Source organism: Heterocephalus glaber, unplaced genomic scaffold, assembly GCF_053883595.1.
Source record: "Heterocephalus glaber isolate CG9 unplaced genomic scaffold, H.glaber_assembly_v1.0 deba00001497, whole genome shotgun sequence".
NCBI lineage: Eukaryota > Metazoa > Chordata > Mammalia > Rodentia > Bathyergidae > Heterocephalus > Heterocephalus glaber.
Genome location: NW_028258320.1, coordinates 23,615,786 through 23,630,991, shown reverse-complemented (window position 1 = coordinate 23,630,991; position 15,206 = coordinate 23,615,786). Strand labels below are relative to the sequence as shown.

The 15,206-nt window shown below is 39.4% G+C and overlaps 1 protein-coding gene across 1 annotated transcript; it reads left to right on the top strand.

The window, feature by feature from the left end:
• The first annotated feature begins 973 nt into the window (after positions 1-973).
• Positions 974-2,171, top strand: LOC101709215 (acidic leucine-rich nuclear phosphoprotein 32 family member D-like). The gene has a single exon (XM_087184807.1). The coding sequence runs from the start codon at positions 1,031-1,033 to the stop codon at positions 1,787-1,789; it is 759 nt and encodes a 252-aa protein (XP_087040933.1). The 5' UTR covers positions 974-1,030; the 3' UTR covers positions 1,790-2,171.
• The last annotated feature ends 13,035 nt before the right edge of the window (positions 2,172-15,206 follow it).

Genomic DNA, 15,206 nt, shown 5'->3' with positions numbered 1-15,206 from the left:
TGGAGTCTGATAGGCCAGGCTCTTCTGACATATTAAACCCTTTTGAGCTTGTGGAAGTTCAGAAAAGACAGGTCAGGGCCTGAAATGCTGCTGAAGATCAGTTACCTCAAAATTTTAACAGCAGTATACTCCTAACTGGGAGGAAGTTGTTTTCATGATAAACATCCCCACTGTGGGCAAGAAGAATAGGTAACATTGTTTGAGCTCTTAGAATGCATCAAAGCTCATATATATACTTTAAATGTTTTTATTTTTCCCTCACAGTGGCTTTAAGAGTTCAGTGCAGTTGTTACATGTTCTTTTCATAGATGAATTAACTGAGATGCAGGAAGGTTAAATGCAGTGCTCAGATAGTAAGTGACACCACGATCTGAACATCATTACTCAGGCTCCAGTGCCCATGCTCTTCCAGTTTCAATCAAAATAATTAGGGAGAGAGGCCTTTCTGGCATGACGTTTTGCTATATAAGGTGCTCCTAGTGGCTAAAACATTGACCTAAGTCAACATTTAATAAGAAAACTATGTTTCAGAAGCTAAAAGTTAAAAAATTTAATGAAGACATGTGGCTCCTTTTAGCAAAATTAAAGTGATATATTAGGTTCTGGCATTCAGTTTGTGGTAGCTCTTTCAGAGCTGGAAGCTTTTGGTTTAATTTAGCTCTGGCTGGGCTGAGACTGTCACTTGCTTATATTGTACCCTTAAACTGAGATATTTGTAGGGTATCTACTTTGGACCCTGCTTTTTCAGGCTGCTCTGCGGGGAGGTGACCCATTGTGGTACTGGCGTAGGGAAGAGGGACAAAAGGGAATGTGCCTGCAAGTTCAGAAGGAGCCCAAGATGTACGTGCAGTTGGGTTAAAAAATTATTTTGACGGTTGGCTTTAGGAAAGAATGGTTTCTGACACGCCTGCCACCACCGCTGCCGCGAGCAGACCCCTTCCAACGGCCCTCGCCGCGCAGGCTGGGACGCCTCTCCCCTCTCCGCCCCCGCTGCGGAAAGTTAAGTTTGAAGAGGGGTGACGAGGGAAACATGGACATGAAGAAGTGGATCCACCTGGAGCTGAGGAACCGAACCCCGGCAGCTATTCAAGAACTTGTCTTGGACAATTGCAAATCCAATGATGGAAAAATTGAGGGCTTAACAGCTGAATTTGTGAATTTAGAGTTCCTCAGTTTAATAAATGTATGCTTGATTTCAGTTTCAAATCTCCCCAAGCTACCTAAATTGAAAAAGCTTGAGCTCAGTGACAATAGAATCTTTGGAGGTCTGGACATGTTAGCAGGAAAAGTTCCAAATCTCACACATTTAAACTTAAGTGGAAATAAACTGAAAGGTATCAGCACCTTGGAACCTTTGAAAAGATTGGATTGTCTGAAAAGCCTGGATCTGTTTAACTGTGAGGTCACCAACCTAAATGACTACCGAGAGAGTGTCTTCAAGCTCTTGCCCCAACTAAGCTACCTGGACTGCTATGACAGAGAGCACCGGGAAGCCCCAGACTCAGATGCAGAGGTGGATGGTGTAGATGAGGAGGAGGAGGATGAAGAAGGAGAAGATGAGGAGGATGAGGAAGATGAGGATGTTGAGGAAGAAGAGTTTGATGAAGATGAAGACGTAGAAGGAGATGAAGATGAAGATGAAGTCAGTGAGGAAGAAGAATTTGGACATGATGGAGAAATTGATGAAGATGAGGAGGATGAGGATGAAGAGGAGGATGAAGAGGAGGAAGAAAGTGGAAAAGGTGAAAAGAGGAAGAGAGAAACAGATGATGAAGAAGAAGATGATTAAGACCCCAAATAACCTGCAAAAACAGAACTGCTCAGTATTGGTTGGACTGCTCATGGATTTGGTAACTGTTTAAAAAAAAAAAAAAGGTAGCTGTGATACAAACCCCAGGACACCACCGACCCAAAGAGCCAAAGAATAGTTCCTGTGACATTCCACCTTCCTCCATTTAGTCCCTCTTGGTAATCACACCAAGCCTGGGGACTTTGCCCCAACAAAATTGTAAGCATTGTTAGGTTTTTGTGTAAGACTCTTGCTGTAGTGTGGATAGCTGTGATTGGTGAGTCAATCATCTGTGGCTACCAGTTACACTGAGATTGTAACAGCATTTTTACTTTCTGTACAACAAAAAAGCTTTGTAAATAAAATCTTAACATTTTGATAAAAAAAAGAATGGTTTCTGTTTAGGAAAATGGCTTGATCAGACCTCTAGGGTAGAAAGCAAGACCTGGGAGGAATGATGTGGAAGACCAGTGATTTGGACTAGGAGGTAGGCACTTTGGTCTGACCATCAAAGGACGTGGTAAGCTCAGGTGACATTCAGGTTGCTCATGCAGTCTCTTAAATCGCCCATCCAAAGGTGTGCCCTTTACTTTGTTGATTTCTTAGACGCACTAGAGGCTAAACGTTAGGGTCTTTTCCATTTATGGTTGCTCCGGAGATGTTAATTTTAACCTGATTTTCCTTGGCTGTGAACGGTGACAAGCTGAGGAGGGGATGATTTGCTACCGAGCTGGAAACATTTTACTTATGTGATTCAAGAGAAAAAAGAGAAATAAAATCCCAGAGAACACAGTCGGAGTTTTTATCTCAGAAAGCACAGTACGCCTGGGTTGCTAGTCCCAAGTCTGCCATGTGAGATTGGGAAAATCACTTGATCTCTCTGATTTCTTGGGTCGAGCTTTCATACTGTGAATCCTGACTCTTCAATATTTCTTCCTTAGCGCTGAGGATTTTTAAGGAAATACTTTCTTCTATTTTTAAATGCAATAATTCATCCAAAGAGAAGAATCATAACATGATCCTAGAAAATATCAACTTATTTTTTGAAAAAAACTTTTTTTTGTTTTTCATATAAATTCTATACTTTTGTGTGTTGCTTGCTCCCTCTTCTATCCAACTTTGGCTTACTCTGGACTTTTTCATAGTTAGAAGGCCATTATATAAACTTGGGGCATTATGGTTTGAAACCTATGCTATTTATTGTCATTGCTGATATTTTCTGCCTCTTTTCTTATTCGCAAAACATAAAAATTAACTTTTCAAGTGTACAATTCAGTATCACTTAATATATTAAAAGTGCTGTACAACACATATTTCTATTTTTATCATCCCAAAGTAAAACCCTGTACCCACTAACCAGTTATTCTCTGCTTTCCCTTCTCTCAGCCCCAGGCAACCATTAATCTTATTTCTGATCTGTGGTTTTTCCTTTTCTAGTATTTCATGTAAATGGAATGATAGCAAAAGTGTCCGTTTGTGTCTGGATCATTCATAATGTTTTGGATGTTCATCCATGTTGTAGCATGTATCAGTACTTCATTCTTTTTATGGTTGAATAATATTCCATTTACTTACATATATATATATCATAATTTGTCCATCCATTCATTTTATGATGGATATTTAGCTTGTTTCTACCTTTGGGCTTTTGCAAGTATTGTTGCTGTGAGCATTTATATACAAGTACTCATTTGAGTACTGTTTTGAGTATGTACTATCAGTAGAATACTTGATTATATAGTAGTTTTACATTTAACTTCTTGAGAAATTGCCACTCTGATTTCCCACAGCAGCTGCACCATGTTAAATTCCCACCACCAATCTGTACATGTTCTGATTTCTCCATATCTTTGCCAACACTTGTTATTTCCAGGTAAATTCTTTGGGTAACACTAGTTAGAATCCCAAATCTGATCTTACTCCTCTGCTTTATATCCCTGGCCGCTCACATTCATGCGTGTGTCAAGCCTGTTACTAGGGCACATCTCTGGGCTTTTGTGTGAAAATGTCTTTTACTGACCTCTTGCTCATTCTTAGCAGACAATAAATTTTCCCCTCCTCATATGCAAAAAGAGCATATGAAAGCCAAGAATAAAGGACAGAAATGTTTTGGTTTTATGAACGCTCACTGTAAGAGACTGGGTTCTTCCTTCTGGGATAGGAGAGGTTGTTAACTAGTCTTGGTCCTGTGTGACACTGGGCACCCTAACTACCTCCTCTTGGGTGGCATGTCCTGAAGGGCCACATCACCTGCTCTAGCTACTTGCTGTCCTGGGGCGGGGGGGAGGTGCTTGAAGCTGTGTTTTGTGCCATACTCACAGCATGGTCTCTGTCCTCATTTCCCTGAGAAACTACAGAGCATGCATTTGGATTTCTTTCTGCAGGGGCTGCCTCTCCAGGAAACTACACTCAGGTGGTTCAGTTGGCTCAGAGAGTGGGAATGCCAGACTTCAGGGTGACACAGTCAGCAAGGCAGGCACAGTCTGGCAGGCAAGCAGATGGCTGAGGTCGGCAGGGGTTAGTTGTTCCCTTCTGCCATCTGTGTAACCTTTCTAATCAGTAATGTCTTCTCTTTCCTCATGTACCACTTCTCTTGCCAAGGCCAAGGTTAACAGTTTGTATGGACAGTTCAGTTTTCAAAACTTGAACTTGTCACTAATGAGGTTTTACCCAATATCAATTACAAAATTAAACATTAGGGAGTTAAGAAAAAATTATGTATAACTTGAAAATAGGGCAGAAAGATGGGTAATATATCCTTTTAGTATCATATAGGGAAGACTGGGGTACAGGTTATGGTAGAGCCCATGCTTAGCATGTGCAAGATTCTGAGTTCTACCCCCAACATTTCCCCAAAATCATGTGGGGCCATGGTTTAGCAGGCCTCTCCTAGAAGTATTTAATTATCTAGGCTGGAAAATATGCTTTCCTCAATTTACTACTGTTAAAGTTTCCAGACTTAGTGAAGTTACATGTTAACATATAGATTTTCTAAATAATTTCTATTTAGTAGAAAAGATAATGCAAAAGTTATGACTTATTGTTCTTTACTCATTATTCAGTTTGTATGTAACCCAGTAAGCTGGTTCTAACATTTTTCCAAATGCCTAAGAAAGACATAGATCTCCAAAACACTCTTTGAATGAGCCATATCATCTTTTGACCCCCTCATTAATTAACAAACTAAATAACACCTTTTACATATATTTATTTTATATTTGTATGAGTAATGTTTTAACTTCTTGAGAATTTGACAAGGGTCTCAGAAGATTCTTTCAGAAACACTGGGAGATGGGATTAGGTCAAAGCTAACATGAGTGCAGGGATTGTGTCCTATGGGTACTGACACCATCTGCTTTCCTAGACGGGATAGTCATGGATCCATTTGCTGGCATTAGCTGAGCATTGTAGACTCCTTGGGACATTAAGCTCCTAACTTCAAGTCTGTGATTCCAGGATGCTCTGACACCTTGCCTTTACTTTCTGTGTTACCTCAGCCCAGCATCCAGTAGCTCCAGGCCTCCTGCTTCTGGTATCTCTGTGCTCCCCTACCTGTTCTGTGTCTGCCTGTCCACACTCCAAACAGCCAGCTGGTGAGTCCTTTCATCTCAGCTTCTCTCCATCTCCCTCTCTAGAGTATAAGACTTCTGTACTCATGGGTCCCAGGAGTTGGATTTTTAGGCCACTCCTTTCTCTTTGTTGAAATGTCTTTCTCCTGTGGACTGTGTAAGTCACCCATCTGACCTGGCTGGAGAAGGATTCTGGGGTGCGATTTTTCATAAGAGCAACTTGTGGGTTCTCATGCAAAGACTTAGTTTCACAGTCTTCTTATCTGCGATGGTCTGTGAGCCTGTGTGCTCGGTTATATCATGATTTTACTTGTGCATCTACTTTATGCCATCAGCTCCTCAGGCTCATTCCTCAGGCTGCTTGATCTCTTGGTTATGCATCAGCAACTTGCACTGTTCTCTCTCCCATGTGTAGCTCTTCCTACAGTTAAAACTAGAATTTTCTAGAAGGTGGGCTCATTCTGATGCTTTCCTTTCTTCTTTCACCTGCCAGAGAGCCTTGTTCCTTTTTTCATTTGCTCAGGAGTTGTACCTCACCTTCTCCATGCTCCTAGGTGGAAAGGCCTCTTGAGAGCCAGATTGTCCTCTCCTGACTTAGGCAAAGGAAACATTATTTTCATTTGTAGGGCTTCTGTCTTGCCTTTCTATTCTTCTCTATTTTAATAATGGCTACTCTGAGGTATTTCTCCCAACTTCTGAGATTCTGTGTGTCTCTCAACCAAAGATAAATATATGTTATGAAACTATTTGGTAGAAAAGAGTAGAATATTCTTTACCTTCCTTGCATAGACTGGCTGCATGCTGAGAGCCAGAACTTCTTTTGTGGACTTACACTGAAGAAGGATTATTTTATTTTTTAGGTTGTCTTTCTTGCCTTTCTACTCACTATTCTATTTCCAAGCTGTTGTTGATGGGATCTAGGTTTTCCTAAATGAGTTGACTTGAAACACAAATGAATTCATTCTCAAATGAGATGAGAGAGAAGAGAGAAAAGGGAGAGAGAAGAGCTCTGGAATGCATTTTGGTGCTCAGCCATCCAGCCAGGAGAGGAAGGGTGGCAGTTAGCTGGAGCTCATCCACACCCGGTCTGCGTGCATTTAGCATCCTTCCTTATACATATGCCACTCTTATGCTTTAATGGAGAAAAAACCAAGTAAACATTGTTAAGCATGGATTTTTTAAAAAATGAATTTGATCTAAAGATTATGCACAATGTATCTGCAAGAGAATTTTGGGGTTTTTTTAGAAGTGAAATTAGACTATCTTAAATCCTTCCTGGACCAAAATGACATGTATATATAAAAAAAAGAGGATGGTTCAGAGTTTCTCTAGACATCCTTGGGTGTGGGCAGCTGGGGCACAAGAAGATAGTAAAGCCTGTGTGTGGTGCACTCCTGTAATCCCAGCCCTGTGAGCAGCTGAGGCAGGAAGATTGCAAGTTCTAGCCCAGTCTGGACAACTTGATGACTTAGTGAGATCCTATCTCAAAATAAAAAATAAAGGACAACTGGTATACCCATTAACAGGTGATTGGATAAAGAAAATGTGGTATCCATACATAATGGAATACTACAGGGCTATAAAGAAGGACAAATTTGAGACATTTGTAGGAAAATGGATGCACCTGGAAAATATAATGTTGAGTGAAATAAATCAAACACACAAGCTTAAATACTGTATAGTATCTCTCATTTGAGTAAGGCAAGTACAGATAAAAAACCCAATAAAGAATGGATAGAAAGAGACAAAGGGCTAGATCTCTTGCAAATGAGAAATGGTCCAAGAGACCAAGGAGAAGGGGCGAGGGGGAGTGGAAGGAGAAATAAGTAGAATAAAGATATGCCAAGTACAGAAATCTAATAATCTCAGTGAATCTAAACATATGTTGCAATCACAGGCTAATATTAATAATATAAACAAGAATGAAAATGGGGAAAGGGAGTTTAGAGGTGGGAGGTAGGTGGGAGGGAAGGGGAAGAGGGTTAAAAAAAGAAACAAGTTGTATTATGTAAATGTACCCACTCTAAAAGATGACTGTAAATGGCATGTATTGCAAACATGTACTAATAAAAAAAAGTAAAATAAAGGGCTGGGGATGTAGCTCAGTGGGAAGGCTTTGGGCTCAATCACGAGTGCCACAAAAAAGATGAGGGTGGGGGGCAGAATTTGAGGGGACTGGATGAACATCACAGTTGGTTTACAAGAGGTTTATGAAACCACATCTTTCAATTTGGGCACTGACACATTTGGTAAAAAGAAGCAAAAAGCTGTCATTGAAAGAAAAGACAGAATAAAATTTTAGATTTCAAAGAGAGTTAAAAAGACTTCGGGGGCCAGGGATTTAGCTCAGTGGTTCTCCTGCCTGCCTCGAAAGCACAAGGTCCTGAGTTCAATTCCTGATACCAAAAAAAAAAAAAAAAAGAGACTTCAGAGGCCATTCTGTCTTTATTTCACAAAAGCAAACTAGTTTGCAGAGATGTTGAGTGACTTGACCAAAGTCACCCAGCATCTTAATGGCCACGATGGGAATGAATCTAGTTTCCTTCTCAATAAACAAATATTCATGTCACGTAATGACTCCCATACCCCTCATTAACCTAATGTGGATCAATTTAAAAGTCTGGGAGAATCTAAAATGCTCCAATTGAAGAGACAGAGAGCTGCGGAGGAATTTATAACCTTACGACCTTGCTTTGTAATTGTGGAGTTTGCAGCTCATTTTATTTAAAATATGCTAGTCTCTAATTGACAGTTTAATGGGAGACTTGCATTTTAAAATTTTTGTGTCATTTCATTGGAAAGGATTGAAAGCTCCCAAGGACACTGTAGGTGCCCCTAATAAATTTGGGCTGTGATTAAAATTTGGGAACTCTATTCTTCAGTCAAACTCACATCAAATGAGGGCACCTTGAACTTCACTCAGTAGCTGAGATTTTGGACAGTTATTTTATTATCTTGACATATATCTCTGGAAACAAGTATCTAATTGGTAAGTATTGTTATATTTAATTCTTTCTGAAAATTTTTCTCAGGCTTTTTTTTTTTGGTACTGGGGATCAAACTTGGGTCCTTGCGTTTTTGAGGTAGGTGGCAGAACCACTGAGCTAAATCCTCAGCCCTTTGAGAAGCTTTTTACAGGTCTTCTGCAGATTTCCTTTCTTTTCTTTTGTACTAGACTTTTTTTTTGAACCCAGGACTTTGTGCCTTCTAGGTAAAGGCTAGGACTATAGGCATGCCCCATCGTGCTCAGCTTGATTTATCCTCTTTGTTTTTTTGATAAGTATTTGCTGCCTAATTATTTTTTTCCTATTCTTTTGGCTGACTTGAAAGACTCTTTTCTCCCCATTTCCCTAATCCATTTCCAGCTTTAGCATTTGATTTTGAATAGGCAAGGATTTAGCTTTCTGTATAACTTTGTTACCTCTTGTAGGCATATTTTTTTTATTATAGTAAAATACATATAACAAATTTGCCATTTTGGTTACTTTAAAGTATACAATTCAGTGGCAGTAAATATATTTACAATGTTACACAACTGTCATTAATCATTTCCAGAACTTTTTCATCATCTCAAACAGAAACTCTGTACCCATAAATAATAATTCCCCATTCTCTCCTCCTAGCCATAGGAGATAGGTTACCTCTATTTTACTTTCTTGTCTCTATTATTTTGACTATTCTGCATACCTCATGTAAGTGGAGTCAAACAATATTTGTCCTTTTGTTTTTGGCGTCTTTCACTTAACCATGTTGGAGCATGTTTCAGAATTTCATTCCTTTTTAAGGCTGAATGATACTCAATAGTATGGGGTTGTCATATTTTGTTTCTCCTTGCATCTGTTGATGGACATTTGATTTATTGCTACCTTTTAGCCATTGTGCATAATATGACTATGAGCACTGCCATGGTCTATGGGGACTTGGCTACTGTTCAGGCTGATGGCAGAGCTTGGGATTATCTACACAATGCTAGTTTTAGTAACACACATAATTCAAGAATTGAGGAGTCAGGTAGGCTTCCATCCAGACTTCAGAGGAAAGCCTGGGAGGCCAGGCCAGGAGCTCCTGAGATACAGTGAGTAAAATTGTGGGAATAAAGTTGAAGGTGCAATGGAGACCCCAGGAAGTTGGAGATGCCAGGAATGCATAATGTCTACTGAGGAGAGCTACAAGCTGTGGTCAGAGACAGCCCAAAAAAGGGGCCACATAGGTTGCAACTAGAAAGACCATAATGGTGAGGTTGCCAAAGCCGTCTGAAACTCACATCTCAGCGCCATGTACCTTGCATGCCAGATATGGACCCACAGGACTTAATGTTTGCCCTACTCTGTTTTGATCTTATTTTTGCCCAGCTCTTTTCTATCCCCTTATTCTTCTCTTTTGGAATGCGAGTGTTTCCTCTGTGCCATTGTACCTTGGAATTATGAAATGTGTTTGTAATTTTTGTAGAGGTTCACAGCTAAGAGTTTGCTTTGAGTCTGAGAAGAGACTTTGACTTTGACATTGGAAAAATGCTAGAACTGCTGAAATTTTCTGAAAGGAATTATTGTGTTTTTGGTAATATGCAAGATAATTGTATCATGTTAGGTGGAATTATTAACTGATATTGTGTGGTGAGTAAGTATGGTTTAAGCAGATGTGTATATGTGTCAAGTTGACAAGAAGTAGGATGTAATGGTTAAGCTTAATTATATCAAATGACCGGTGGAGCACATTTCTCTCTCTTTTCCTCTCTCTCTCTCTCTCTCTCTGGTTATAAAGATGAGACCTTGGGTACTATACATATTCCCTGACCTCATCCTGTCTGGGCTGTTCTCCTGCTCTGCTTCCTGGCCTGGATAACCTAAGCAGTTTTGCTCTGCCTTGCCCTTCTACCTGTAGCCAGCCAAAAGTGGACTGAATCCCCTGAAACTGTGAGCTAAATTAAACCTCTCCTCCACGTTTTGGGTGTTGAGTATTGTGTCTTAGAGACAGGACAGCTGGCTAACACAACTAGTGATGTTAAGCATCTTTTCATGTGCTTATTGGCCATTTGTATATCCTCTGGGAAGAAATGTTTGTTCAGGTCTTTTGCTCATTTTGAACTGGATTATTTCTTCTTGTTGCTATTGCTGTTGAATTTCAGGAGCTCTTTACACATTCTTTATATTAATCTCATCAGTTATAGAATTTTCTTCCATTCTGTGTATTATTTTTTTTCATTCTTTTAATAGTATTTTTAATAGTATCCTTAATTTTGATGAAGCCTCACTTATTTTTCTCTTGTTGCTTGTGCAAGACTTAACATATTTTAAGTGTCCCATAGGATGGTGACTCTTGAAGAACTATAAGGTGTGAGAGGTCAGTGACAGAAGTGACTGAATCTCTACTGCTGTTATCCCCAGCCATGGATATACTGTGTTCTGCTCATTGTGGGGAGGATCTGTTACCCGTTGCCTCTAAGAAGGCTGCTTTGTTATACTCTCGGGTCAATGACTCAGTGACACCACGGTGCTGACCCTGGCTCCCAAACTTCAATCCTGACAAGGGCTGAGCAGGAAATATCCAAGTGTGGAGTTAGTGGAGTATAAGAAGTGAAGAGGCAGCATCATCATCACTGTGGCTCACTGGCCAATCTTGGGCTCAGATTGCCTCCATTTAAATACTGGCTTTACTATTACTAGCTGCTTGATTGCAGTCAGGAAAATCACTAATCTTCTCTGCCTTAGTTTTCTCACAGATAATGTGGAGAGAGGGTTGTTAAAGCATCTTATGAGTTAATACACATGAAGTGCTTGAAATAGTGCTTGGCATATTGTAAGCACTCAGCAAATGTTCTGTAGAGGATTAATGGATTCAAATATGCAAAGCACTTAGAATAGTACCTGCTGCAGCCAGTATTATTCCCAGCTCATGACATTCAAATGAAAAGTTCTGAAAGAACTTTAGAGAAACAGTGCAGACAAAACAACATATTTCTGTGGGCCCAATTCAATTCCAGAACTGCCGGCTTGCTATTCCTGAACCGAAATTAGAGAACTTTGTCAAGCCTCCTGGCCAGAATTGCCTTTTGATTTTGCTTGCTTTGGCTTTATTGGGGCCTTGGCCCTTGATCTCACCTCCTGCCCTCTCCCATTTCTTCATCTAAAACTCTTAAAAACTAGGATTCTGGGAAGCTATTCAGCTTTTTCTACTCATTGGTTTCACAAACTGTCATTTCTTTACCTACGCTGTATCTTGAAGGAGTTATCAGGATTACTTTTATAAGTTGAATCACTTAATTAAAGAACACATTGCTTATCATCATTGATCAAATTGACCCGAGGGTGTTTTTAGTGTGTTTTTATAATTTACTCACTCATTCAAAACACATATATCAGGATAGGAACTAAACATAAGAAGAAAAGATGATTCCTGTTAGGAGCAAAGAATCTATTATTAAGTAGATATGCTTTCAATCTGAATTTGAGGGAACATCTGAGGATCCAGAAATTAATAGCTAATAATTATTAAACTCTGCCAGTTACAAATGAAGGGAACACAACTCAAACTGGAAAAAACTGGATTTGAAAGTTAATAAATTTGGAATCATGAGGATCTTGTCTCTCCATATTTCTCAACTCTGTTTGCTTTCCCTCTGTGTCACTCCCAGGCACTTGTTCTCCAAGTGGTGGCAAGATAGGCTGCAGTAGCTACAGATATACATGGTCCTTAGTTCTTCACCTCCATGTTCACTCTCACGGGGGGATCCTGGTGGGTCCTATTTTGGACACTCGCCTGCTTCTTGTACCAATCCCTGTATTGGATGCATGACTGGTCAGGTCTCGGTCACATGTCCATTTTCGTGGTCCCACATAAAGAAGGGATTTATGCACACCAACTTACAGGTACTTGCCTTGAACATTTTCCATTAATGACTAGAAAGACACATTTAAAAACCTGAGATGGAATGTTTTTCCCAAGTCTGCATGTTAATTTAAAAGTAGTTCAGATTTTCTTAGATTTACCCACTGGTCTTCAATTTTATAGGACTTTGTGTTAGTCAGCTTTCCATATATATGGAAATACCTGAGACAGTCAACTTGTAAAGAGAAAAGGTTTATTTTGGCCCATACTTTGGGAGGTCCCAGCATACAATCAGTTGGTTTGTTGATTTTGGGTCTATAGCAAGGAAGCACATCAAGGCTGCAGTGTGTGGTGGAGAAAACTGTTCACTTCACTGAAGGGAAGCAAAGAAGAAAGGAAGGGACTAGAGTCCCCAAATCCCCTGCAAGTTCAGGCCCCCAGGGACTGAAAAGGCTCCTGGGACTCACCTATTAAAGGCTTCAACACCTCCCAATATAACCATTCAAGGGATCAAGCCTTTAACGTATTGGCCTTTGCAGATATTGAAGATCCTTTGCTAGATCCTCTGGGAGACTTGTCTTATTTAAGATGAATTGTGATCATGAGGCTTTGTTTTAGGTGTTAGCATGGTGACATCCACGTGAAGGTCCACTAGGAGCTGTAGCAGCACAGCCTCTGAGATAAGGTCACCTCTTCATTCCTTTTGCACACCCTTGCACTCACCCATTCACTGGAATAGACTCACTGTGAAATAACAATGACCATGTGCTGGACACAGTCTGAGAGATTATTTTAGGAGATCTTTTTACTGTCCATTGTGACACAAAATGTGTGATGCTCATGTTCTCAGAAAGTGAATATGACTGGTTTGTTTCACATTTTTAGTATCTTTTTCATGTATTATCATATTTCACATTCAATCATGTTTGTGACAGAAAAATGAAAATGGTTTTAGAGTTTTTATCCTGACAATAAAAAATGATAAATGCTCATTGTAAACAATCCAAGAAATATAGAAAAGTTTAAAGAAGAAAGAAAAATTATTCCAAATTCTGTCACCCAGAGATAAAATCATTTAAAATTTTGATAAATATCTTCTGGATATGTCTCTATGCATATATTTTATCATCTATCTGAGAAAACAAGAGTGAATGTCACATTTTCTCTAGTGCATTTTGGGGTCCTTTGAAATGCGCATAGAACCTATTGGACATTTTTTGATATTGCCCTTTTAAGACAATGAAAAAATGTATCTTTCTACTTTTTTTTGTACTGGGGATGGAACTCGGGACCTTGTGCTTGCAAGGCAGGTGCTGGAACCACTGAGCTAAATCCCTGGCCCCTTCCTACATATTTATACATGTTGTATATTTTTCTTCGTATAAACTTTTGTTGGATTTATCTATCAGTTTGTTTTTCAATTCCTTAATTTTTGCTTTTTTTCTGTATTAAGCATTTCCTAAATTCCTTAGGTTTTTTTGTTCATTTTCTAACTTCTTGGTTAAATTCTTAGTCATATATTATGGCAACCTAAACAAGATCCTATTTTCTGACCCTCCTTTTATGACCAGATGAAGAACAGGGGTTCATACTAAATAAACTTCTATTTTCCTAGCTTTTAACTTGAAGAGCAGAGACAATGAGGGAGGCTGACAGCTTTCTCACATGGTGAACTGTAACAGATGGCATTGTCATTTGCTTTTGTTTTGGAAGCTAGAGGCAAATAACCATAACATCTGGGATGGGATCAGGTATAGACTTAAGGATGGAAGAAAGAATTTGGACTTTTCTGTTAGATGAAGATGGTAACAGTTCACCCTAAATGTCATCACCAAAGGAAATATTAACTCTATGCATAACCTCAGCATTTTGCTCAGCATTTTGTATGGATTGTGGACTAAGAGAATTGACATTCTTAACAGAGTTCTCTGACTTATTAAAACAGGAAGTTTCTGTAAATCATATTTCCCTTGTTGATTTATTTAGTGTGGCCAGTCTATTCAACCATATGCCCTACAATCTCCGATGTAAAATCTATTCTTCTTGCAGGATCAATAGCTCAAACTTTAGTCAGAGAGAATCTGTACTTGTCACTCGTTAGCTGTGGCCTTAATCAAATCTCTACCCTCTTTGAGCCTTAGTCTCCTCTTCCAGAATATAAGAATAATGTAAAAATTAAGTTGCTCAAGACATGAAATACAGGAGCAATTTCCAAATTATTGAATGAGGTCATTGACCAATCAGAAGAGGAGCAGATCATAACACTGGAGAGACTTCCCAGGGACTCTCTTTTGTGCTTTTAGTTCTTGGGGGCAGGGTACAAAGAGAGTTGTATGATGGGAGGACTGTGGGACTTGCTAAGGATGCTTAGAGTATCATTTATTTGCTAGTGTGTAACCTAATATTTCAATATTTTAACAGCTAGCATTTCAACCCAGAGAAAGCACTTAGTACAGTATATGACACATCAAAAGCACACAGTGGATGTAAACTATTGTGCCTGTTATTATTTTAAAGATATAATAGTATTATTAGGACTATGCATGTTCCCACCCACAAGCTTTTGCTCTGCCTGCAGAATAGTCATGGGTATAAAAAGGAATGTGGCCTAGCCAAGCTCCTTTTTGTCAGTGACATTTCTAATGCAGTCTTCTGTTTCTGTCATAATGCTCCTTAGTCCTGTCTTAGCTCTTCTTCTGAGGATCACTTTTCTCATTGACAAATCAATCAACCCATGAGCATGATTTAGTACTTCTGATGTTTTGGTACTGTGTTAGCTCATGGAGGTTAGTTCTTTTCCTCAGAGCCCCCAAAGAGGGCTTTGGTGGCTTCCTTTAGTTGTTCCAAAGCCTTCAGTGGCTCCCTATGAACTCTGATTTTCCATCCAAATTTCTAACTTTATCTTCTGGCCCTCTTTTACACTCCATGATTTAGACTAATGGGACTCTGTCACTTTTTGCCACACTAGTTAACTTCCTTCTTCTTTACTCTTTTATTGGTCCACATGGCTTATCTTCCCCTCT